This window comes from Leptodactylus fuscus, chromosome 9 (genome assembly GCF_031893055.1).
Source record: "Leptodactylus fuscus isolate aLepFus1 chromosome 9, aLepFus1.hap2, whole genome shotgun sequence".
Taxonomy (NCBI): domain Eukaryota; kingdom Metazoa; phylum Chordata; class Amphibia; order Anura; family Leptodactylidae; genus Leptodactylus; species Leptodactylus fuscus.
This window is the reverse complement of record NC_134273.1, coordinates 63125198-63151975: the sequence shown is the minus strand read 5'-3', so window position 1 is coordinate 63151975 and position 26778 is coordinate 63125198. Positions and strand designations below refer to the sequence as shown.

The window sequence follows — 26778 nt, the reverse complement described above, 5'->3', positions numbered from 1 at the left end:
GAGGGCTAAAAGACCTTTGATGACGTCGTGATCAAGTGATCAGACTCTCGCGTGGGCGGAGCTATTCTGGATACTACAGGACAGTGTGGTTGGGGTTACACAGGAAGAGCGAGCTGCTGGGAGCGGAGACTGATGGAAGGTAAGGAGGAGAGAGGATAAGCTGGCCAGCACAGATTCACCCCTAAGTACAAACTAAACCAAACAATACATTCTCCTCAACCAATTTTTTTTTTTTTAAAAATAGGCTACAATTCCTATTTATTTTTTTAGGAATAAATTGGGTGCCAACAATAACGTCTGAGAAGAGATATAGATTTGGGTCTCAAAATTAATTTTTTTTATATATTTACAAAACATATTACATATTATATAATACATTATACTAATACTTAAAGGGGTTTTCCAGGGAAAAATATATATATTTTTTTTAAAAAAGGTGTGTTAGTGCTATGAATGGGTTAGTAAGTGCAGCCATATACATTTAGCAGTGTTTTGAGTGATTTCTGGGTTTCTCTGGGAACGCCTAATATCTTCTGCCTTTGTTTAGAGGTGTAGCTTCCTGCTGCCTTAGCTGATGCAATGCATTCTGGTAGTTGTAGGCTCTTGCATCTTCCTCTCACTCCCTCTCTAACACCCCCTCCCTGTCTCCCTAGCTATCCCGCCCACTACTAGCCCTACCCAACTCACTCAGCCCACACCCTACCTCATTATACTTTACCTGTCTTCTTCTTGTCCAGGCTTCCTTCTGCAGGAACAGCTTCTCCTCTTTTGTGGTTGTCAACCTGCAGCAGTCCTGGCACTATATGGTAGCCTTCACTACATCTCTATTGCACAGGCCCCCATGCTTGCACAATAGAGATGGGGTGCTGGCTTCAGTGCAAAGCCATGACCCTGGCACATTTGGGCTACTGTCAAGAAGCGGTCACATGACCACCCCAGAGATATGGGCAAATATACATTTTTGATTAATTATGTAATTTAGAAAGTAATTTATTAAAAAAAAAAAAAAGTACGTAGCTCTAAGCACACGCAATGAAAACTTCCAACACACGACCCCCGTCTCATCCTCAGTCTCTGTGGAGCCCAGGACTACATACAAAGAGTCCAAACCTTTTGGAAATCTCCAGGTGGAGACCTTTCTGGTGATGTCCATGAGTTCTTATTAGCTCCTAGTTCTCGTGTTATGGCAGATTCATAAGACGACTGGCAGATGGATCTTGTTGAATGTGCGGTCATCGGCCGGAATATATTTTCACTTTGTGAGATTCAAGTAAGTGTCGTGTAGAATATCAGAGGTGTACAAAGAGGCTGTAAAGCGCAGAATACTACAATTCTAGCAAAGCTCCTGCTCCCATCCATCCCAGTGCGGCTTCATATCATTACAGAGAAGTAGTCGCTGTCTCGTACACACAGGATTGTGATGGCTGTAAGTAAAGGCTGCATGTATCTCAGCTGCTCAATGCTGCTTCACAACCTGTCAATAATTCCTGCAAAGAGAATATAAAGTAATACCTGCTTGTTTTATATGAGGCCGAGTAGTTCCCGTCTCATGGGACACTCAGGGACCCCCCATTTCTTATTATACCATATTATAATGTTTGGTGGAATCAAAGTTATCTCCATTCCTGGCAGGTGGAGCCTTAGTGCAAGGCTCAGTGAATTTTTGTGCAAAAAAATAAATAAATAAAAAAAAATGCATGCATATTTTGAGCAGAACTTTACCATGTAATCCCATCCTAATACAGTTCTGCTTCGTTTACCGATTTTTATGGGAAATAACCCTTCAACCTGAGATATCAGTGGCTAATAATATACCAGAAGTATTAAGCACATGTAAAAAAATACTTCACACGAGATTGTAACATCCATTTATGAAACCGTACAATAAGGAGTCCCATATACTGCTACCAAGGCCGCTCAGATCCCCATCTCAGATGAAAACCAAGTATTGAAAAATGACCAACTATTACTCACTTCTTGGTTAATCCTCGGTTCTGGAGAATCCCTTTTCACGGCACCTTGAAAACCAAGCAACACATGAATCTTTTGGGTCCCAACCTATTTAGGACAAGCAGAGCTAACCAACAGTAAGAAAGGGGGGACGAGAGAGCGCCACACTGTGGCGGTACATTACGCACCACACAAATTGTGTGTCAGAGCCCTGGGAAGAAGATAAAACACATATATATGGGAGATGTACCAAAACTGGTCCAAAGGGAAACAAAGATAACCTGCTCTCCCCATATGGGGGGTTTGCCCCATACAGCAAGGACATACTGATAGAGAACTTAGACTGAGCCCTATATGGGACACTACTCACTACTGCAAAGGAAAAAAGAGATCCTAGATGGAGAGAGACTCTCACTTGTCGAGGGGCCTTCATCAATCCACAACATATTGTACAGGTTATATAATATATATAATATGTGGGTCATTTTCTGGTAAGTGGATGGATATTTGTTGCAGGCTTTTGTATATGTGTTTTGTGCTGGGGCTGCTTCAAATAACTGTACACAGATCAGCAATGGGAGTGTGAAAAGACAAAGCGCAATGACATGTCACACATGATCATTGTACAACAGATTGTGGCACTTGCTACGGCTTTCCCTCTGTAACTATTATATCTTGCACCTTGCAGCCATATAGATGGAGAGAGACAGAATACAAACCTCTACCGTTACATTATAGGAAAACCTCACTTCAATGCTCCAATTTGATTCTTTACCTTTCAGCTCATGAGATATTTCTTCCACTGAGATCTCTCTCCTTTGCTGGTGACCGGGAGATCTTTCCTGTACAGGTTCCTCCTCACTTCCATGGTCACTATACGCTTCCTGGTCCGCAGGCTTCACTTCCATGTGTTCTTGGCTAGGAGACTGCTCATGTACAGGCTCTGCTTTACTTTCTTGTGTACTGTTAGTTATTTCTTGTATAGGCTTCCTAGCAGATTTCTGCTCTGCTGGATCTTCTTTCCTTTGTGGTTGACTAGAACTTTCCAGTCTTAGCACATCTTTTCTGTGCTGTGGACTATTAGGTTTCTCCTTTAGTTCTTCAGGTTTTGCAGTTTTCCGCATGCTCCCCTCCACAAACTCTTCCTTCCTGTGTTCTCGTCCATCATGGCTATCTTTCAAAGGAAAAAAGCCTCCATCTGCAAACTGCAAAACATGTTAATGCCTTGAGAGCTTACAGTACAGTGTACATAACCTTTCAGTTTTCTCTGAGCTGATGATACAGAGTGTATACAGAGTGTAATACTGTGTAAGCAGCCATTTTCTTGTGGCCAGCGGGCACGTGCAGTAGGCTTTGCCCTAGGCCTACAAGTTTGAAGAGGCGAAGAGAGGCCATTCCTGAAGAAGATGAAGGCGGCGCTGGAGAGTTCTCTTGCAGCATTGGGGACGACCCCAGTGCTGTTTGAGCGCTGGGGCCCGCCCCCAGTGCTGCAAGAGAACTCATTTGCATACTGACAAAAACCAGGATTTATACCAAATGGCGGCGCGGAGAAGACTTCTAAAGGTAGAAGAATAGCCTTTCTTAAGGCTATTCCTATGGAGGCTGTGAGTGCACAGAATGAGGTAATAAATCAATAAAAGGAAAAAATGGCATTTTGTTTAGTATGGATGCCAAATGTGTTTTTATTTTCATTTATATACTTGTATATGTATTAGGGAGCCTTCACACGGAGTTACACTGTGCTCATTCTGATCGTAAAAACACGCGCGTAATACATTGAAAGCAATAGGGAAAAAAAGCCTCTCATTGATTTCAATGGGGAGCGCGCGTATGCCGGCTCCCATTCAAGTCAATGGGATCTGCTTTTTACGCGCTCATTCTGAACGTGTTTTTACGATCAGAATGAGTGCAGCGTAACTCCGTGTGAAGGCTCCCTTATTGTGTGTATGTGGGGGGATGATTTGAGTCTTCACATTTTCTAAATATATTTTTCAACAATTTTATTTTATTTATTTTTTTTCCTTCAGTCCTCCCCTCCCATCCAGGTACTTGAACCTGGGATTGTTAGATTGCTTGTAACAGACTGCAATAGAGCTGTATTGCGGTCTATGGTAATATACCGGTATAACTATTGAAGCATACTACAGAAGGCCTCAATAATCACACAAAGTCCCGGTGTCCACAAGACTAGTATGGTGAATGTCAGGAAAAAAATTGACAATTCTGATATAAAACAAACTTTCTCCCATCCTTAGTTTATGCTGCTTAGTTGCAGCAACCCAAAGCATAAATTTCGACAAAACGCCTCTTTACTTTGACAAATAATAAAATAACCACATACTCATGGAAGACAACATAGGAAACTCTGGGTTTAAAGCAGTAAAAGACAATAAATATAAGAACTTACACTTGGCAAACGCAAATTATTTCTGTCCTCTGAAACATCCATTGCTTGCAGGCTCTCTGGTCTCTGATTTTGAGGATACCTGTAAATTGGCACATATTGTGGTCCCATATGGTAGGGCGGGGGCTGCCATCCCTCAATAACATTTCCATACTGTGGTCTCTGTGGCTCTGCAGGTGGTAATCTATCCTGGGGGAAATTTCGATTGTTTCTGTGCATAAGTGCTTGACTAATAGTTGTGCTTGCGCCATAGCATGAAACCTGCGATAAAAATAAAAAAATTTAAGTTATGAAAAATGAACAGTAAGATGTAAACAGTGATAAGCAATCGTATACAAAGACCAATGGGCCACAACTAGAGATGAGCGAGTACTGTTCGGATCAGCCGATCCGAACAGCATGCTCCATAGAAATGAATGGATGCACCTGGTACTTCCGCTTTGATGGCGGCCGGACGCTTAACCCCCCCGCGTGCCGGCTACGTCCCTTCATTTCTATGCGAGCGTGCTGTTCGGATCGGCTGATCCAAACAGTACTCGCTCATCTCTAGCCACAACCACAAATATGTCCACAGAATATATCAGCAAGGACTCATATAGGAAAAAATAGATGCTTTAAAAGAAGGTGACTCCATCAAGCCAAATTTTTTTTAAAAAGCGCAATAAAATTCACATAAGTAAGTAAATCCATAAACCCCCTAAGTGTCAAAAAGAGAGGGGAGGTGTCACCAATTCATGTTCTCAATAATTTACATTGCGTCTCCCTTAATGCTCTTCTCCCTACAGATGTGGAATAGACCCCTAACCAGGTGGACTGAGGGTTCCGATCCCGGACCCTGGCCTACATCGGATTGAGTCCACAAACAAACAAACAAACAAACAAACAAAGTCTTTACTCTGACCCCTTGGCCATGGTACAGGTTAGCGATGAGCATTTTGAATCCTTTTAAATTAACAACGGGACGAGGCAGGGCTGCCTTGTCCCCCTTGATCAGCTCGAGAGCCACTAAGACAACTTCTGTGGAACCCTGCCATATGAGCGGCTCAGGTGAGAATTTTGCTATGTGGTATATGTAGATGACCTCTCTCTCTTGGTCTCCAGCCCACGTATGTCTCTAGCTTTGCTTTCAGTTATCCATTATTTAACTACTGTCAATCTGATCAATCTACAAAAATCAAGTCCCTTCATTTTTCTCCTCCTCAGTCCTTGGTAGAGAAGACAATTCTATTCTGCTGGTCCTCGTCCATTGTAAGTTACCTAGGGGTTCAGTTAACAAAACTTTCGGCCCTATTCCAGACGAACTTTACTTTCCTCCTTCAAACACTTAAATCTGACCTGAAACAGTAGCTCAAGGACACTTTCACGTCATTTGGTTAATGCTCCATCTTTTAGATGATTGTCATCCTATGCATTTTATACACTGTCTAAACCCCACAAAGACTACTATTATTATGTTCGGGTGTCTTTTCAGAGCCCCAAATATAATGATCGGAGGGCTAGGAGAGGTGAGGAAACATAAAAAACACTGTTACTTACCGCTCCTGGGCTCTGGCAGGCTTCGGGCCTACTAGGTCACGACGCAAGCCCAGCTCAACTGACGTCTCTTCCATCATTGAAGATGGTCGATATCAGCTGGGAGTGCATCAGAGCCAAGGAGAGGTAAGTAACAGTGTTTATTTATGTTTGTATAAAAATTCCTAGTTACGCCACTGCCCATATATATCTGAACTGTGAACAAATCAACACATTATACATAGTAAAACAAAACAGGGTGTGCAGCCATACACGTCTATTCATATAGTATGTGTGGTTGTGTATAGATATGCTATATATTTGCATTTATGTAAATAACACATATTTGACATTAACATACACATTTGGACTATGTTCACATCCGTGTCTCTATTCTGAACCGCCAACATATCATTCATTTAAAGTAGCAATAAAAATAAGCCCTGCAGGCATGCCTTTCTGAGCTAGTGAAATAACAAAACAACAGATACCCGACAGATCCAGTTATTGTCAATGAAGTCCCTCGGGATCCAGTATGGCATGTAATCTTTATGCATTTCCAAGCATAAAGATTCGCTATCTTCTGAACAAACATATGTGATTCTTGAGTATTCATATGTATGGAGATTATACATTTTTATGTACCTCTCAAAATTAATATGAGGTGGCCAGTCGAAATGGCAATGCTGGAACAAAAAACACAGAAGGATTCCCTATCTTATAGAAAAATAAACAATTAAAAAGTTCACGTTGCTCCGGAGTGTAGTATATTTAGAGCTGATGGAAGCCAAGACTTGCCCTAAAAGCTGCTCAACTGATAAGATTGTGCTAGTCGGCGCAACTCTAGTTAGAGCGGAGAAAAGAAAATGCTGCGTTGTCTGGACCCTGAAGGGAAGGGGTGTCACCATCAGGCACATGGTATTCCAAAATATGTTAAAAACAAGTAAAAACAAAACCCACAACTTGCCAATTTAGGTGTAATCAATTTTTATTGTGAATTTTTCAAACAAGAAATAAACATAGAAATAAAAAGGTCAAACAAGTGATGAGGGTATAACAATCCCAAAAGGAAACAGGGGGGGCCACACAGGGCCCCAATGTAAAGTAGGCAAAACGTAGTCCTCATGGAGACAACAAAAACCTAACAACTCAAATAAAGACAAAACAAGAAAAGGAAAAGGAAAGAAAGCGTGGAAGAAAAAAAAAAAAAAAAAAAAAGGGGAGAGAGAGCTAGACAAAGCAAGACCCACGTACTAGGGACAATGAGGGGGGAAAGAGACACTGGACACACATAAGTAGGAAGGGGGAGAGACAAGGGTAAGGTACAGTCACAGGCGGACAAACATTGGACAGCAGGGAGAAGACATGATAAGATCAGGCGAACAGGGCAGAGAAGTCCAAGGACTCCTGGAACACCACCCACGGCCGCCAGAGGGTTTCAAACTTGGAGGAGTCGGGCAGATCCATCGCCACCAGATACTCCATTCTACGAATAAGGAGTAACTCCTGCAACCATTCCAACAGAGTGGGAGGGGTGGAGCTGCGCCAATGGCGGGGGATAACCGTTCTGGCGGCCGTGAGGAAGTGGCGTAGGAGATCGCCCTTAACACTAGAAAGTTTGCCAGGGATAAGGGAGAGGAGAGCCACTTGCAGGGAGGGGGTTAGAGAGCGGCCGGAGACCTTTTCGCACAGTGAAAACACGGACATCCAAAAGGGCTGAATCTCTCCACAATCCCACCAAATATGCAAGAGAGGACCCTCCGCAGCACCACAGCGCCAACACCGGTCAGAGACCGCAGGGTAAATTTTATGGAGGAGGGTGGGGCAGCGATACCATCGGGTCAGCAATTTAAATTTTTTCTCCTGAGCGCTACAGGGTAAGGGCAGCTTGTGCGAGAGGAGAAAACAAAGATCCCAATCAGTGGCAGGCAGCCCTGTTCCTAAGTCAGACTCCCAGGCTCTAATATAGAGGGTGGGCCTGGGGCAGCGGCAGTCAACAGGATATCGTATAGAAGGGAAAGAGCATGAGGGACGGGAGTAGACACCTTTAACAGATTCTCCAGGGATGTGAGGGGAGAGGAGAGGACAGAGTGTACTGAGTACTTGCGCCAGAAATCAGAGAGCTGGTGATATTCAAGCCAAGAAAGAGTGAGGTCCGGGCTAGCAGATTACAATTGGGTGAATGAAGGGAGAGAGGGGAGAAGCCCGAAATGGAACCCAGGCAGACATACACAGAAGCACCCCATCCCAGAAAACAACGAGCAGAGACACCCGGTGGGAACATAGGGTTTGTAAACAAGGGGCTCAGGGGACCCTCGCCAAGGCGGCTGAATGGCAGAGGCTATCCCATATCGATAGGAAGTGAGAAGCCAACTGGGAGGGACGGACGGAAGCCGGACGCAGGTTCGAAGGTATCCAAGGGATGGAAGGAAGATGTGAGGAAGTAAGTGTAGCCTCCAGGTAGACCCATTGCTTATTCCTACGTCTATAGCGCCAGTCACAACGTGTCAATTTAATTGAACAATCTAGCCATCTCTATTTGTCATATCTATCCTGTCTATTCATTCACATCTGTGAAATATTTATCAGTCAATCTAGAAATAAAGTCCAAAGCAGCACAGCCAATAATGTAACCTGGGTGCAGGACCTAGTAAGATGGCCACATCCAATGTTCACACAGAGAAGAAAAAACAGCAGCACTCCATGGATTTCAAAAAGCAAAAAGTATATGTCTTTATTCCAAGTATTGATGTTTCAGTCCAATATGGAAGCTCTCTCAAAAGACAATTTATTTTTTATACAAATAAATAAACCCCCCAAAAATAGTAGATAGGCACACGCAGAGACACCCCCGCCGGTTCAACATCAGTTCCGGCAATGTAAAGCGTGTGCATCACTGAGGGGGCGGTGCCAAAGGAACGCAAACGCCGCTCAGAAAGGGAGACTCACACAGGCTGGTCCAATAATAGATCAAGTATAGTGCATGGCAAGCTCGCCTGCACAAAATAAACCGCTACTAGGTATATAAAATAAATGTGCACGGTGCACAACCAGTACACACTTCAATCCACAAGCCACTGGTGATTAGATAACATAACACATGGATACTAAAAATAAGTGACATACCGCAAATTCTCAAAAAACGAGCGCTATGAAAGTAGCCATAAGTCACAGACTTCTCCTCAAGCGGAGCCGAGGAGGATTGAGCAAGCTAGGCGTCACGCGGTTGTAAGACCCGCTGAAATGCCGGAGCAGGCGGATCATTGACGCCAACAACTTAGTCATTATATGGCGTCACAGCAAGCTGCTGAGATGCCAGAACAATCCCAGGCACGGTCCGAGGAACAAATTTAGCAGCAGGCCAGCTTGAGAGCTGCCGAAACGCTGGAACAGATGGATCATCGACGCCAACAACACGCTTATTATATGGCGTCCCAGCGAGCTGCCGGAACAATCACAGGTATAGCGCGAGGAACAAGTTCAGCAACAGGACAGCTTGACAGATGCCGAAACGTCAGATTAGGCGAACCATGGACAGCAGCTGAGCTGACCTCTTAAGCCTTCATGAGGACAATACTCAGCAGCTGACACGCTGCAGAAACATCCACAATGTGTGGACTGAAGAGGGGGATGGAATGACAGGTCCCACTACCAACCTACCTGCCATTCCTAAAAAAAAAAAAAAATCAAAAAAAAAATCAAGCCCAATACTGAGCATGTAGCAAAATTATCAGCAGACAAAAGTTGTCTGCTGAGAACAATCACTCCTGGACTTTTCCTCATCTCGCCCATCCTCATACACCGCCTCCATTACTTTGTGTTACAATCACACAAAAACGGATGAACGGATGTGGATGAAATTTTTTATCCTGGTAAGTGACATGGCTTCACAACTGTTAGGAATTTATGTTCATGTACTATATTACACTGCTCTTGCCAGCAGTAGTATCTCGGCTAATTGGAGTTTGCTGATAAAGCTTGGTCTGTATATGTAAACACACAGATAACACTGAGTACATTGTGTACAAGCATCTATGTATTATCTGATTGGCTCCAGTGCTGAGACACTGACACGGGAAAACAACTTTAATCCAAATTGACAGTTTGCCAATTTTAAACAAGCCTGGAAAAACAAAAATCTAATTTGTTGCAAAATTCTCAAAAAACGAGAGCTATGAAGGTAGTCAGAGGTTCACAGAATTCTCCCTCAAGCGGAGCTCAGGGGATCATTGACGCCAACAACATGCTCTTTATATGGCGTCTCAGCGAGCTGCTGAGATGCCAGAACAATCACAGGCACGGTGCGAGGAAAAAGATCAGCAGCAGGACAGCTTGAGAGCTGCCGAAACACCAGAGCAGGAAAACCATCGACAGTAGCAACTTGCTGAATATAGGCAGATCATTGACACACGCAGATGATGTCGCAGGCAGAGGCTAGTGTATATATATTTTGTCAGGGTCTGGGGTTGCTAGATGGGGTGGCATAGACACACAAGTCCAGTTTCTTTTAGTCCAAAACAAAAGGTAGAATTTATTTTCACTCACAACAGGTAGTGCGGCAACAAAGGAAACAATACAAAAATAAATCCCTGCCCGGCTAGGCTCTAACTAAACATAGAATAGGTTACTTCACCTAGAATAACAGAAATCCAAAAGCCAGTAGAGTCACTCAGTACACAGCTCAAAAAATATGACCTCTCTGTCAGCTCTCCAGCCAAGCTCTGCCAAAGTGTTGCTGCTGGAGCTGGCTTCTTAAGCCTCCTTGACGAGGAGACTCTCTGCAGCCGAGTCGTTGCCGGAACATCCCCAAAGTGTGAACTAGAGGGGGGTGGAATGACAGGTCGCACTACCAATCCTGTCATTGCTAAAAATCCAGCCCAGTACTGAGCATTTACCAAAATGCTCAGCAGACGAAAGTTGTCTGCTGAGAACAAACAATCCTGGAGTTTTCTCTTCTCACCCACCTGAGTAGTCTGGGTGAGATGTACACCCCCTCCATTACCTGACCAGCCATCGGCTTACAAATATATATATATATATATATATATATATATATATATATATATATATATATTTTATATGTGTATGTTACTGTGGCGAAGAAAAAAAGAAGAAGAAACAAAACCAAAACTGGGTGAACAAGACAGGCATTGTAGGGAGGTCCTCCAGACACGTGGAGGCTACATACACTACTGAGCCTCATTTTCTTGTCTCAAGGCATTTCCACTGAAATCGGATCTGCAAGTACGTAATTTGATTTTCCACTTTATCACTGTAAATGCAGACCTCCAAGGGATATGAAATTTAGATTTACCCTGATCATTTTTAGGTTTTATTGTTCTCAACGCATTACACTATGCAATGAATAAAGATTTGCAACTAGAATACTGAATTCATTGATACCCAGGATATGATAGTTTGGTGTTCCCTTTTGTTCCACATTTTTTGAGCAGTATATATTTTTTAATTAAAATAACGACAAAAGCAAAGCGAAAAGAAAAAAGGAGGCAAATATATATTCCAATGTGGTTACAGATACAGTTTATAAGAAAGGCAAAACTAATGTTCTCATTAAGCTAACAGGGAACAATAAACAGTGTTCAAAGTAAAAATCCACCTACCGTACTTTCTTTTTGGGCCAAACGTTTTTTTCCAGTTGCCCGCTCTTGAACCACAAGGACTTTTAGTCACGAAGTAGGGATGCGTTGGAATTCTAAAATGACCTGAAATTTTACTTTGGTTATCAGTCTCCATTACATCTCCAGCATTCAATATCCCTAGGACGTGTTCTCTAATGTAACGACATAGTTCATGGGTAGTCAAACCCACATTTAATGGATCAGTTAAAAAAAACGGTAGTTTAATTAGTGTCCATTTTTTTTATACATTCCGTTTTTTGGGGTTTCTCTGCTGTTTAGGCTTTCTGAGCATGTGCAGAAAATAAATGGACACAAAATAACGGATAATGACTGATGGCGATCAGTTCATGTCCATTATATGTCTGTTGCCCATAGACCTCAATGTTAAAAAAAATAACGGACACGTAGGATTTTTTTGTCCGCTTGAAAAAACAGACATGGTTGTAAACGGGCACAAGATAAAATCCCATTGAAATGAATGGAAATTGCAAACAAACCAGCCCGTATCCGTTGCTAAAATCTTGTATGGACAATAGCCACGGACACTGCTGAGCGGACACCAACGATAGTGTGAACGCCCCCTTCGTTTTCAATAGGTCATGTGAATTAGTAGATTGAGCTCGTAGTAGCTTATCTGTATCCCGTTTTCCAGAAGCCTCTCTGTTGAAATCGATGGCCAAGTTCTCTTGCTGACCGTTCCAAGGTTTGGTCTGTAGAACAGGTAACGCATTCTCAGAAACTGGCCGGCTGGAATCCCCTTAATGAGGCCAGTTGGATGTGCAGAAGATGAATGAAGAAGGGAATAGGTTACAGTCTTTTTACGGAATAAATCAGAATGGAGGCTGCCATCAGAGTTGACCTGTAATTGGATATTCAGGAAATCGATTTCAGAATGACTCCACTGGTAGGAGAGTTTGATGTTCTTGTTTTTATTGGTTCTATCAAGACTGATGAATACAAGTCTATCATGCTGTCAACTTAAGAGGCCCATCCTCGCCCTTCTCCCAGTAAGTTTTCCCTCTCTCCCTTTCCTTTTCCTCCTTTCCTGTTCTCTCCTTCTCACGCCATCCTCTTTCTCCTCTCTGGTTGTCCCCTTGCTTCCATGCTATTGGATGTTCTTTCCCCATTTTCTTTTTCTGTAGGAGTCTAGTACCTCTAGCTGGTTTTCATAGAGCAGTGTCTGCAAGTGGTGAGTGCATTTCAATGGGAAGGAAACATTAGGTCCCACAAATCCCTTTTTATGGCAGCAAAAAAAACCAAAACAAAAACAAACAAGTTCTCTACAAAACAAAGCAAAGGTAACAGAAAACAATACACTTACCATGATAATAACTGCTATAAGTATAAGTACTAGCAATTGATAGAAAACAGGGATCTCTGCAAGCAAACCATTCAGAAACTCTCCAAGTGCTTTTCCCACATGTTTTAATGGTTCTGTTATAAAGTCTGTAAATGTAAGAGCCAGCGCCTGCACACAGAAGATAAAGACAAAAGACACTAGTCAGACATGCATATTAAAATATAAGGTGTATACAACTAATTTTTTGTTCCATCTTTTTCAGCTTCATGCCACTGCCATTTTTCATGTTGTGTAATAGAACTACCGTTACGGCAAGCCTTGGAGCCTTCAATAGATTGCCTGCTTCTAAGATAGCCGACTGGCTCCCATACACTCTTATAGCTTAGATCCTGCAATTGATATTGACTGCAGTGTCTATGGGGTTAGATGGCCATGACTGATGCTATTGCCGATTGTGGCAACTAGTGGTGGGTGTCAAAAGCCACAAATGGGTGTGGAACAGATTCAAATCTAGAGCTTGCGCCATACTGCCTGCGGCATCCAATGACGTACATACAGGTCATTGGTCGTTAATGTAATATTGGGTCTAGTCATCAGTTAGTTATGCAATGCATTTGGTAAAGCATTATGGCTTCTATTGTAAACCAAAGCCACAATGCAAATCTGAACACAAAATTTTTTACAATTCATCTAAAGCAAAGAAGCCTTCTTTCTATTAAGGAGATTTGTTTTTATAAATATTTTTTTAATAAAAAAATTCCAAAAAGTTCATAAATGGGTGTTTAATTTTTATTTTTTTTAGCGCAAACTTTGTGGTATCAAATGGAGGCTTCTTCTGACCTCTACACATCAACCGGTAGCCTACTAAGTTTCTCACTTTCTCTATATCTTTTACAAGAATTACAAAGATGATCTCTGTAACAATTCACCATATTTAGGGTTCACACCAGCGCCCGATCTCAGTTATGCAGGTTTCCGTTTTCTGTTAGCAGAAGACGGAAACGGGCATTCACTGTCCGTCAGTGAGCACCCGTGAACGTCTTCTGCTCTCCGTTGCAAAACTGGTTTTTGTTAACCGGACACAAAGTCCTGCATGTCCGACATTGTGTCCGGTTAAAAAAAAACAAAAAAAAACTGGTTTCACTGCAGAGAGGCAGAAGACCCTCATGGGCGCTCACTGGCAGACACTTCAAACTCATTCAAATGAATGGGTTTGGAAACTGCCTGCCGCTTTCCATCTCCTGCCCAGTTTCTCAGGCAGGAAACAGAAACTTGCAAAACAGGGATCAGGCTCTGGTGTGAACCCGCGCCTCAGAGGCTTTCTAAGAAGAAAATGAATTATTTACACGTAGTTGAATGTAAGAGTGTAAATGCAAAGCCGACTCCCACAATACTCACCTTTGTAGGTGGGACCATGAGTGCTGGATTTATCATCAGAGATTTATAATATTCTTCACAGGGATCGTTTTGGAAAGTAGACGCTCCCTTCAACCATTCTGACACAGAATAAAAAGATTTATACATATGACCTCCTGAGGAAGCAGGAACATACAGAACTTTCCCATATACTTAGTCTCACCAATTACATTAGCAGTGAGCTTTGGTTAGCTCAGCATATGATTTACCGTAGTTTAGTTCGCCATAGAACTTTACTACTGTGTGGGTAGTGAGAGCAAGTTTCAGTTCTGTGTTATATGTAATTAATGTATTGTCTGCAAGTCAGAAAATTTAATTCTACTGAAACTTAATGAAATTAATAAGCATATTTGCAATTCTGTAGTTCAGAGATTCACGAGCCAGCATTGCCATGTCTCACCAAATAGACTTTCCGACCAGCTTATCTTCTCACCACAGCTGATATCAAACTTCTGCAGCTTTGCCAATTCCGCCTGCCGTTCTGCAAAAGCAACCTGAAAATGAAAGTAAAACCTAGTAATCCATTATGGAATACTTTCTACATCAATTGCCATGACCCTGGAATATTACGTGGCAATTCATGCAGGTGATCAAATTCAGAAAAATTGCCCTTGTCCATATGATATAACCCAGTGTGCAGAACCTGCAGCCCCATGAACCTCTATAGCAGTCCTATTACAGCTATCTGCAACATGGAGCCATAATGATACGCCTATTCTCACTTCTTTAGTAAGACCCCCCCACCAACCTAAATGCTATACTGCAGAGTTGACAGTAACAGACTGATCTTTGCTTTTGTTCCCACCTGAAAATTTGCTTATGGAACAATCATTTATAGTCATCATGATTTACATAAGGCTTTGGCAGAGAAAGAGTTAAGTGATTTTCAGTGTTGCACAAATACTGTAACCCCTTTATGAATTTTTGGGCTTACCTTATACAAGTACATCCAGTTCCAAGCCACACTGACAATAAAGCTTAGTACAAAGAGTCTCCTTATTTGGGTAAACCATCCAATACTTGACCAAAACTCTGTTGCTATAATGGATACAACGCACATACAGCACAGGAGAATCTGAAGAGAAGTAGGGTTACAAAAAAGGTCAAATACCTGCAATGATAGTTTGTCCCCCTTTTCATACAAGAAATACTACTCTGTGAATCAGAGGAGCAGAGAGGAGGTCAGTGCTCCAAAGGGAAGCATATAACTTCACCAGAGAGGAAGTCAGTGCTCCAAAAGGAAGCATATAACTTCACCAGAGAGGAGGTCAGTGCTCCAAAGGGAAGCATACAACTTCACCAGAGAGGAAGTCAGTGCTCCAAAAGGAAGCATATAACTTCACCAGAGAGGAGGTCAGTGCTCCAAAGGGAAGCATACAACTTCACAATAAAGTTGTTACTAAGTTATTTGGCAACAGTAAACTACGTACAGGCTCATTTCCAAATCAGTTGCTTCTTTTATTTCATCTCATACTAATATACACTCACCGGCCACTTTATTAGGTACACCTGTCCAACTGCTCGTTAACACTTAATTTCTAATCAGCCAATCACATGGCGGCAACTCAGTGCATTTAGGCATGTAGACATGGTCAAGACAATCTCCTGCAGTTCAAACCGAGCATCAGTATGGGGAAGAAAGGTGATTTGAGTGCCTTTGAACGTGGCATGGTTGTTGGTGCCAGAAGGGCTGGTCTGAGTATTTCAGAAACTGCTGATCTACTGGGATTTTCACGCATAACCATCTCTAGGGTTTACAGAGAATGGTCCGAAAAAGAAAAAACATCCAGTGAGCGGCAGTTCTGTGGGCGGAAATGCGTTGTTGATGCCAGAGGACAGAGGAGAATGGCCAGACTGGTTCGAGCTGATAGAAAGGCAACAGTGACTCAAATAGCCACCCGTTACAACCAAGGTAGCCAGAAGAGCATCTCTGAATGCACAGTACGTCGAACTTTGAGGCAGATGGGCTACAGCAGCAGAAGACCACACCGGGTGCCACTCCTTTCAGCTAAGAACAGGAAACTGAAGCTACAATTTGCACAAGCTCATCGAAATTGGACAATTGAAGATTGGAAAAACGTTGCCTGGTCTGATGAGTCTTGATTTCTGCTGCGACATTCGGATGGTAGGGTCAGAATTTGGCGTCAACAACATGAAAGCATGGATCCATCCTGCCTTGTATCAACGGTTCAGGCTGGTGGTGGTGGTGTCATGGTGTGGGGAATATTTTCTTGGCACTCTTTGGGCCCCTTGGTACCAATTGAGCATCGTTGCAACGCCAAAGCCTACCTGAGTATTGTTGCTGACCATGTCCATCCCTTTATGACCACAATGTACCCAACATCTGATGGCTACTTTCAGCAGGATAATGCGCCATGTCATAAAGCTGGAATCATCTCAGACTGGTTTCTTGAACATGACAATGAGTTCACTGTACTCCAATGGCCTCCACAGTCACCAGATCTCAATCCAATAGAGCATCTTTGGGATGTGGTGGAACGGGAGATTCGCATCATGGATGTGCAGCCGACAAATCTGCGGCAACTGTGTGATGCCATCATGTCAATATGGACCAAAATCTCTGAGGAATGCTTCCAGCACCTTGTTGAATCTATGCCACGAAGAATTGAGGCAGTTCTGAAGGCAAAAGGGGGTCCAACCCGTTACTAGCATGGTGTACCTAATAAAGTGGCCGGTGAGTGTAGATCATCATCTAGCAAGATTCAGTGAAAGATTTACATGGCCATTAAGGCTAGAATATAAATACTTCGTCTTTATTCGTATTGATAGCAGTTTCTGGAAAGCTTCTATGGAATCTTTTTTTACATGTAGTTCTGAAATCTCCAAAAACTATACAAACCATGTTGCAATCCATGTCACAATGGAAACTTCAGCAACAGCAGTGTCAGTGAATTCCTTGACAACCATGACTGCCCTATTACTTACAGGATGATAATATTTTATATAAGCTCTTGTATTTTATTCATGAACAGGATTCCATTGCTGTTACCTTAAAAGTGGTGCCGAAATCAATTCCAATATAATCTTCAAACATTCTTGACCACCATTCTTTCACATTATGAAACCTGAATTGCACCAATGTCCTGATCAAAGAGTCTTCAAGAGCCCCCAGATTCCAGTCTTCATCGTCAATGAATTTCTTAATCTCAACAACCATCTGTTTTGTAAGAACCATCTCAGCATTATAATAGACTTCAGAACTGGAGTCTTCTGGCTGGAGAATAGAAGAGTTGTTCAGTACAAAAAAAGTGAAATTTTTCTGGTCCAGTCTAAGGCCCCATGTACAAGACCAAATTTGCGGTCCAAAGGAGGGCTCCGATGCTCTGTTCTAACCGGATAATTATACAGCAGGTCCTATCCCGATCAATGAAAATCAAATCCAAATAAGATGGAGTCCGGCATAGAAGTGAATGAAGCATGGAAGACACTTGCATGTCATCTCAGTGTGATCCTAGTGTCTTCTTTGAAAAAAAAAAAAAAATCAGCACGCACTTGGCCTATGCACTCAGTCGTGTGCATGAGGTCTTAGATTGCATCTAAATTTTGCTACATCAATTGCAAAATATACAGGAGCAGTCAACTGCCCATTACATCTGATCTAATGCAAAGGGTGGCTAACACTTGTGTAATAGCAGTCTTAAAGGGGTTGTCCCAATATAGACGCTTATTCTCCATTTACAGGACACAGGATCCTTCAGTGAACAAGAGGAGGGGGAACCGAGAGTCCCCCTAAAGCCTCCTTGTTAATGAATCACCAGTGTGCCAATGTGACTGATGCTCCATTCACTTCTATGTGGCTGCTGGTACTGTAACCTCAACAGCAGCAACCTAGAAGAACCATAACATCTTGATGGTTTTAGAAAAAAAGTTTCAGCAGTACGAGGTCTTTGGAAGCAGGCGATAAGTCATTGGTGGGTCACCACATCGTATTTCATGTGACTTTCTTAATAAAACACTTGGCAGATACAATTTTGAAGTGCTGTCACAAAACTTTTTTCTGAAACTACAATTTTGGGAGTTTGGTCAGTTCCCTAGGCGAACATGCACCCATCCTGAGCTGTAGTAGGGTGCTGCCCTGTACCCCTCTTTTTTCTTGGAGATTGATGGTTTTGTCTCAAGTGTACAAAAGCTCAATTATAAGAATTATGCAACAGTTTACAAACTTCTGGACCCAACTGACTGCACTTTGAAAGAGCTGTGACCCTTTTGTTTTGGTGATCATGGGAGGCTTGGGGTTGGACCCGCACTAATTTCATACCGATTACCTAACCTAAAGCTGGCCATACATCAAGGGTTTGGGGTGCCTAAAAAAAAAAAATCACAGCCTCTTGTTCATAGTCAATTGGCTTCAACCAGCACAGCAGACAATGGCAACAGAAAAGTTCTGACTTCTTGTTGAGAAGGCTCAAATCGAGATCCTGCACCCCCCTCCCCTGCAGCTGCTTCAGTGTGAGCGAGCGATCTATTATTGCTGAGACATCTTCCTAATAAAAGTAGAAAGATGTTACAGATATGAATATATGCACAAGCAGAAAGTTCTTACGAGCCCAAAACGTTCAGCCTCATACAGCATCTTGCGCAAGTAACGTCTGAAAACTGGGTTACAGTTACGCTCCGGTGGTTTTAAGTCCTCTTTATGTTTCTGGACCTCAATCTGAAAGAAAACATGAACATGATACATGATACAAAGTCATTACAGGTGCAATAATCCAGAGGTATTGGTTTTTAGAATGTGAAATGTAGCCGGGCAGATCCACACGTACGCACGAAGTGCACAAAAATTTCAAAGAAATGACCCCCAGATAAGGATATGACTCGTGGAAGAAGTCAGCAGAAGGGAGCAGTGTTTCCTGCAATGTCCAATGTATCTCATTCTCAACCAAAGGAACTAAACCTCCAAGTGTACGATAAAAGTAAATGGGAGATCAACGTTGCGATTTGTCAGTCTGTTGGATTTTCTACATGTTGCTAAAACAGTCTTGTAGAAGCCGTAATCTCTTTCACTTTTGCCTAGCAGATGGCTGAGGGAGCGAGGCTGGCTTACAGACAAAAATGGGTTAGGCTTCTGCTGCTGCCAGCTGTCTTAGAGACAGACATGATATATATACACATTTTCTTTTTCTCAGTCATGATTACAATTTAGTTGGAAACTGTAGGGATTGCTGGAATTATTATTTTTTAATGTGTATTATTTCTGAATATGTACATACTCAAGAACTTTACAATAGTTTAACATATTAGCCAAAAATATTCTAAACTAACCTCTGCCCGCGACTTCGTCTGCGTGTTGTTGGTGTCGATGATCCGCCTATATTCAGCAAATTCCTCACATCGATGATCTGCCTGCTCCGGCGTTTCGGCAACTGTCAAGCTGGCCTACCGCTGAACTCAATCCTCGCACTGTGCCCATGATTGTTTTGGCATCTCAGCAGCTGGCTGGGACGCCATATAATGAGAGTTGTTGGTATCGATAATCCGCCTACTCCAGCATTTTTGAAGCTCTCAAGCCAGCCTGCCGCTGAACTTGTTTCTCGCACCATGCCTGTGATTGTTACGGCATATCAGCAGCTCGTTGGGATGCCATATATTGAGTGTGTTGTTGGCGTTGATGATCCGCCTGCTCCAGCGTTTCAGCTGCTCTAAGACCCACTTGACACCTAGCTTGCATAATCTCCCTGAGCTCCGCTTGAGGAGAACTCTGTGACTTCTGGCTACCTTCATAGCTCTCGTTGTTTTAGAATTTTGCCACAAATTAGATTTTTTTTCCCCAGCATGTTTAAAATTGTCCAATTTGGATTAAAGGGATTTTCCCATGTCATTGTGACCGCATTGGAGCAGATCAGATAATATGCAAATACTTGTTCACAATGGACTCTGTGTTATGTATGTGTTTACATAGAGCGATAACAGACCTGGCTTTATCAGCAAAGTGCAATTAGCTGATAGTTCTGGCAGCAAGAGCGATGTAATATAGTATATGTACATAAATTCATAACAGTCGTGAAGCCATGTTATTTACTGGGATAATCCGGGTTACAAACTATCTATGTGCAAAATTTCATCCAAATCCATTCAGCCTTTTTTGCGTGAAAAGAGTAACAAACACGCAAACTTTCACATTGATAATATTAGTAGGATTCTTACCGCTTGTTTGGCTCTTTCTATTTCCATCACTAGTGCACTATTGCTGGCCAGGCAGGCGTCCTCGCCTTCTTTCTCACAAACTCCTTCTACTTTTTCTTCCATGTTGTGCTGAGAAAATAATTCAACATTCAGATTTTACCTTTAAGTGCAGTTAAAAAAAGCAGCATTAACCTGAATTAAAAAGACAAAAAATGCCAAGACTGATATTTTCCATTTATGAAGGAGTCGGCAGTTTAGTGTCGGGATGTAGAAAGTAAAGTAGTTGGAGTTGGTAGTTTAGTCGTCTGACTCCAGAACCCTGGTTACCCCCTACTATGTTGATCAAAGTAGCAAACTCTTGAAATATGAAAAGTGACCACGTCCTTGTAGTTCCTAGGTTGTTGGGGGTATGAACCCTGCTCATAACTCAACACTGCGTCTCTTGGTTATTGTTTTGTCTCCACGTTTAAGGCTCTTGAAAAAAAGCCAGACAGTATAGACAAGTGATAAGAAATGCTAAGAACATACAACTCATTTACAGAACATACATGACTGCATTATGGGGAGGGGTTCATGCATCTAGTACGCAGCTTTAGAATAGCTTTTGTCAAACATCAAAGGCTCCCTGAGGTTAGAAGGTACATAATGGCAGGTCAGATTCAGTCTACTCAGTATCTTATGCTGGATAAAGTTCAGCCACTCTACAGTAAACTTTGGACCTTACCAGATGCAGATAACTTTAGGGTGAACTTTGCACTTTACTGCAGTCTACAATAGCACTGGATAGCCTGCCAAGGTTTACCTGCAAAAATGACTCATCTAAGTGAGACGTTACTCATGGTAGCTACCGTGGGGGTAATGTTTTTGAGATGTGTAGTGCCGGACTTCCACACAGATGTGAAACGTTAACGCAGAAGATTCGATGCAAGAAATAGAGCACAGGGTCAGTGTGGTCTGAGCCATAGTGCCTTACCATTACACCTAGTATATGCAAACCACTGTTTTTTAAAGCCTCTCCTCAGGTATAGCACATAACATAAAAATATTAAAATATGGGGCAACACGGTGGCCCGGTGGTTAGCACTGCAGCCTTGCAGCGCTGGAGTCCTTGGTTCAAATCCTGCCAGGAATAACATCTGCAAGGAGTTTGTATGTTCTTCCCGTGTTTGCGTGGATTTCCTCCCATTCTATAAAAAGACATACTGATAGGAGAAAAAAAAAAAAAAAAAAAAAAAAAAAGGCTGTCGGTGAGGAACACCCCCCCCCCTGACAGTATAACGCTACAGTACTGTCAAGAGGGGCGTTCCCAGCTAAACTGTTAGGAACGCCCTTCTGGACAATGAACCTTATTCAGCTTTCAGTCTTTTATATTTTTATGTTTCCTCTTAACGCCCAGTTCACGTCTGCGATCAGGCTTCCATTTGGGGAATCCACTTGGGAATCCCCCAAACGGAAACCTATATGCATAAAGAAGCAGTTACCTAGGAAACCTGCAGACCCCATAGACTATAATGTGGTCCATGTGGTTTCCACACGAAACATGCGGAGAGAAAAGTCCTGGAAGCAGCACTTTTCTCTCCGCATGTTAACTTTGTTAACCAAACGGAACCCATTATAGTCTATGAGGTCCGCAGGTTTCCTTAGGTAATTGCTTTTTTATGTGTACATGTTTCCGTTCAGGAGGTCCCCAAGCCGAAACCTAAACGCAGATGTGAACCGGGCCTGACATCTATTGGGCCTTTTATTCAACTATTGACATCTGCCAGGTGACTGAAGCCCCATGGATTGGTCTGCGTTTGCATACACCGAACATAGTGTGAATGTATCCTATGCCCTTAACTCTAAATGCAATTCTGCTAAAGGCTTGACTAACCATTTCTTGCGAGTCTTTGATCTCCTTTAATTGCAAAAGATAGAAAAACACCGAGCACACTTTATAGTGTAGATAGTCGATTCACCTTTTTGGATAATTGTAATGAATGTATCAGACCTGGTGGCTTCTCACCTGGTTTGGTTGTGACAGCGTTCACAACTCCGTACTAAGGTGTATATGATACCAGGTATGGGGAGCAGCACGTCTCTAAGGCACCAGTTGTGTCAACCGGGGAAACAGCAGAGGAAAAGGGCAGGACGGCGCTCACAGGTCCAATAGATTTTATTAATAAGAAGAATTGCACAAAGTTTTGAATGCCCATTCTCCTTTAACTAAGACCCCACTCTTTTGAGAGGAAGAACACAAAAAGTGCTGGTCTTTTTTTTTTGTGATGTGACCCGAACAAGGTATCCCTATTGCACGTAATATGTCAGGGAGCCTGGCAGATACAGACGCAGTCTACTGGGCTCAGGAAATTCACACATTACTGTCCATCAATGGGCTTCAGTATCTGCTGCTGCTAACTGCTGTTGAAACATTGCAGAGTGTAGGATCCATGTCACCCTGTACTTATAATATCAAAGAGTTAAGAAAACTAATTCTTTTGTTGCTTAGGGCAGTATTTTTTTTTTTAAATTGTGCTATGGTTGCAACAAAATAGGATTCATCGTAGCAATGTGTAAAGTTACTGTGGTCACTATTAGAGATGAGCGAGTACTATTTGAAACTGCCGTTTCGAATAGCACGCTCCCATAGAAATGAATGGACGCAGTTGGGGTTAAGTGGCCGGACACAGGCTGCGTCCATTCATTCCTATGGGAGCGTGCTATTCGAAAAGGCAGTTTCAAATAGTACTCACCCATCTCTAGTGACTATATAAGAACTACACCCAGTATGTTGGAAGAATAGGATAAAGTATCTGATGCCAGGCAAAACTGAATTACCGTCATTCTATTTCCCATTAATCAAACACATATTTCATAGACAACAAACATCTATAAGCGGTTAGCACTTTGTATATGGGAGCTGGAATATATATACCTTCTCTTTAATCATTTTGCCAGTAGCTGCATCATAATTGAACATGTCTGTGGGATCAGTCCAGTCTTCATTGTCTTGGTGCCCACAGCAAAGTGTCACACACAGGGGTAACAGAAGGAGCATGTACATTTTACAGACCTGTAAAAAAACAAATAGAATATCTTTAAATGAGGTCTAGTAAAAACTAAATATGTTTAAGACAGGCTAAAAAATCTATTCTCAAAATACAATACTACTTTTACCTATAGTGCAGTCACATCCTATACCATCAGCACCAGCGTGTGCCAAAGCATTGACTAAAGAGATCTCTACAGTTTAGATAGTACCAACACTGTCATGAACAATGTTAGAGACTACCTCTACTGCCAGACTGACTTATCGATGTTTAGTCCCAATGTAACATATGACAGCGAATTCAAGTAAGGGTTAGTTCACATGGGGTGCGGATTGGCAGATTTTGGTCCTGACTGTGACGCCGGAAGCCACGTCACAATAGGGCCAAAATGTGTCTGCCACGACTGTCGGACAGTTTCCAACAGTCGCGGCTCCCCGCTCTGGAGAAGGCCCAAATGAATTGGCCTAGTCTGGAGGGTGCTGCCATGAGGCGGACGCCGGGGATGAATCAGCTGTGGAATCCGCCTGAAGAAAGGGCAGCTCGCTTCTTTTTCCCGTGAGCGGGAACATACCACTCACAGAAAAAAGTAAGCTAGCAGTCTACATAGACCTCTATTGTGAGGGGGCGGATTCTGATCTGAACGAGCCCTTACAAAGCCTCTAGGCAGGTCCTATGCAGGAAGGAAAATAAATACGTCTCACCATCTGAACAGCCAAGGAACACATTAATACATCCTTCAAGAGGTGAGAGGGATTAGTTACATAGCAGGAAACAGAAGGATGTAAACTAGAGAGGAGCAAATACTATTCGAAATGGCAGTTTCGAATAGCACGCTCCCATAGGAATGAATGGACACAGCCGGCGCCTGGCCACTTAACCCCCTGCATGCCGGCTGCGTCCATTCATTCCTATGGGAGCCTGCTATTCGAAACTGCCGTTTCAAATAGTTTTCGCTCATCTGTAATGTAAACAAAAGTAGGAGACACCAGGGCCCCCAGAGACAACCAGAAATCAGACAAAACACACTAAAAAGTATATGGATACATTTATTAACCCATTAGTAGCCCCAATAGACACTTTAAAAACCAAACATTTTTTGCCCAAAAAAAAACCCCTTTAATACTTCCCCCTCCATGCTTCTTCCTGTGAGTCGGCTCCTCCTCTTCCTGTACTGACTCAGTCCTCCTCCAGCAATGATCCACCTCTACTGCACATGCGTGAATGCCCAGTAGAGGTGGATTTACTGGCAGCGGCGCACACGGTGGAGAAGAGCGCGCACAGACAGCCTCATTACAGAGGCAGGAGCCGTCTCACCAGAAGAATTACCTGGATTGTAGTATAATGGGGTGGATGGGGGTGGGGGAGTAGTGACGATCCATTTCTGGAAATGAGGAAACAGATCGTCACCCGGTAATCAGAAAAAGTCTCTGGGGCGGTCACATGACCGTCCCAAGGATATGGGTAACTATACATTTTTGATTAATAAAGTTATTTAGAAAGTAGGAGGGGGGAGGGTGTTTAATCTAGTGTAGGGATTTCTAGTTATCCCGGACAACCCCTGTAAGCACAAACATACCGCGCATTGCTCAAACAACAAGGACATGAATCCCCTAATTTAGCGGTTACCTGAGGAAACCCACAGACCCCATAGACTATAATGGGCTCCGCGTGGTTTCCACTCCGTTTCCGTGCAAAAAATGCAGAGAGAAAAAGTACTGCTTGCAGCGCTTTTCTCTTCATATTTTTCATGCAGAAAGGGGAAGGGAATCCCCCAAACACAGATGTGAACCACAGCTACTCAGGGGTGGAGGGAACATAACCACCAGGTCTGTGATTAACACAACAAATACCCAGCAGCAATGCTCCTAATCTTACAGCTGTACAATCTCATGCAGCTGCGAAAAGGGGTCGGCCACTTTCAGAACAATATCGAGAGACCAATGTTATTGTTTGTAACAGAAAGTGCTACAATTTTCCAATATACTTTCTGTACCAACTCCCTGCTTTCAAGATCTCTGCTTGCTGCAGTTCAGTTTACTTTCAGTAGATAAGAATCAGTCCGTGGTCATGTGACAGACAGTCCGTGGTCATGTGACAGACAGTCCGTGGTCATGTGACAGACAGTCCGTGGTCATGTGACAGACAGTCCGTGGTCATGTGACAGACAGTCCGTGGTCATGTGACAGACAGTCCGTGGTCATGTGACAGACAGTCCGTGGTCATGTGACAGACAGTCCGTGGTCATGTGACAGTCCGTGGTCATGTGATGGACAGAGGTGTGCAGCTCGTTACAGTCATATCTGATTACGGTGCAATGACTATAACAAGCCATGCGCTTGTGTTGATCACATGATCATGGACTGATTTTTATTCAGAGGAAGTCAGCAGAATCAATGAAAGCAAGCAGAGATCTAGAAAACTGTAAGGAATTAATACAGACATTTGGAAATTTGTATAACTTTTTATTTTACAACCAATAAGATTTGTTGCTCAATATTGGTCTGAAAGTGGCCGACCCCTTTAACCATGCAAGGACCGATTTATACTTCCTTATAGGGTTAAGCGTGAACTGCCCAGATGTATATAGTCAATGGGCCAGAAACAGTGAGCAGTCAGGATATGACTTATTGTTTACTCAGGGCGTTCCTAGACATGTGCAGAGACACGGAAGCCACTATAATAAAAGCGTAAAGACTATGATGATGAAATGACTGCCGAAAAGTGAACAGAGCAGAGTACAGTGTGCAAAACAGGAGATGCAAGCAAAGCTTTTCTCTCTGCACGTTTCGTGCAGAAACCACACGGACCCCATTATAGAATACGGAGTCTGCAGGCGTACCCAGGTAAACTGCTGGTATGCGTTATAGGGGGTGCCTAAGCAGACTCCACAAACGCAAACCGGAACGCAGATGTGAATAAAGCCCAAATTTGTGTTCACATTTGCACCCGGTGTGCATCTAGATGAAAAGTCTTGCAAGACCAACTTCCAAGGTATCTGATGGTTCCCATTATAGTCAACAGGCGCCAACTGTCTGCAATTTTAGCAGTTTGTCCGTTTTTCTGATCCTCTGACATACCAGACGCACAGACATCGGCTGCAGGTGTGAACTATGCGTAAGAAAGAATTGCAAACATTTTAAAGCTGTAAGAAGACAATAGAGACTTGTAAATTCCTGTAGCGTGAGTAGCAGAAGCCCTGCCCTCTCCTGTGCTGTGCACACACACTGCCCACGGCAGCTCATGGGCCTACATGACAACAATGCAGAAAGAGTTAATGCTGTGCGGTCACCTGCTGTGCACTCGGCGGATCCGCCTCACGGGATTCTCCCCTCAGTAATGTCAGGAAACAATTCGGGGTTTGGGCGCCCTTTTCATCTCGTCATA

At 42.9% G+C, this 26778-nt stretch overlaps 1 protein-coding gene across 2 annotated transcripts; it reads right to left on the bottom strand.

The window, feature by feature from the left end:
* On the bottom strand, window positions 1–26778 carry CLCC1 (chloride channel CLIC like 1). Of its 2 annotated transcripts, XM_075286735.1 has the most exons (13): window positions 26684–26778; window positions 23280–23417; window positions 20387–20494; window positions 18786–18896; window positions 17232–17456; window positions 15156–15296; window positions 14622–14715; window positions 14204–14301; window positions 12827–12973; window positions 4358–4615; window positions 2726–3155; window positions 1975–2018; window positions 1–1487 (listed from the first exon to the last, which is right to left on the bottom strand). In XM_075286735.1, the coding sequence occupies exons 2-13, from the start codon at window positions 23406–23408 to the stop codon at window positions 1449–1451; spliced, it is 1824 nt and encodes a 607-aa protein (XP_075142836.1). In that variant the 5' UTR covers window positions 23409–23417; window positions 26684–26778; the 3' UTR covers window positions 1–1448. The 2 variants fall into 2 exon arrangements, with proteins under 2 accessions (XP_075142836.1, XP_075142835.1); XM_075286734.1 differs by lacking the exon at window positions 1–1487 and having other exon boundaries at window positions 1702–2018.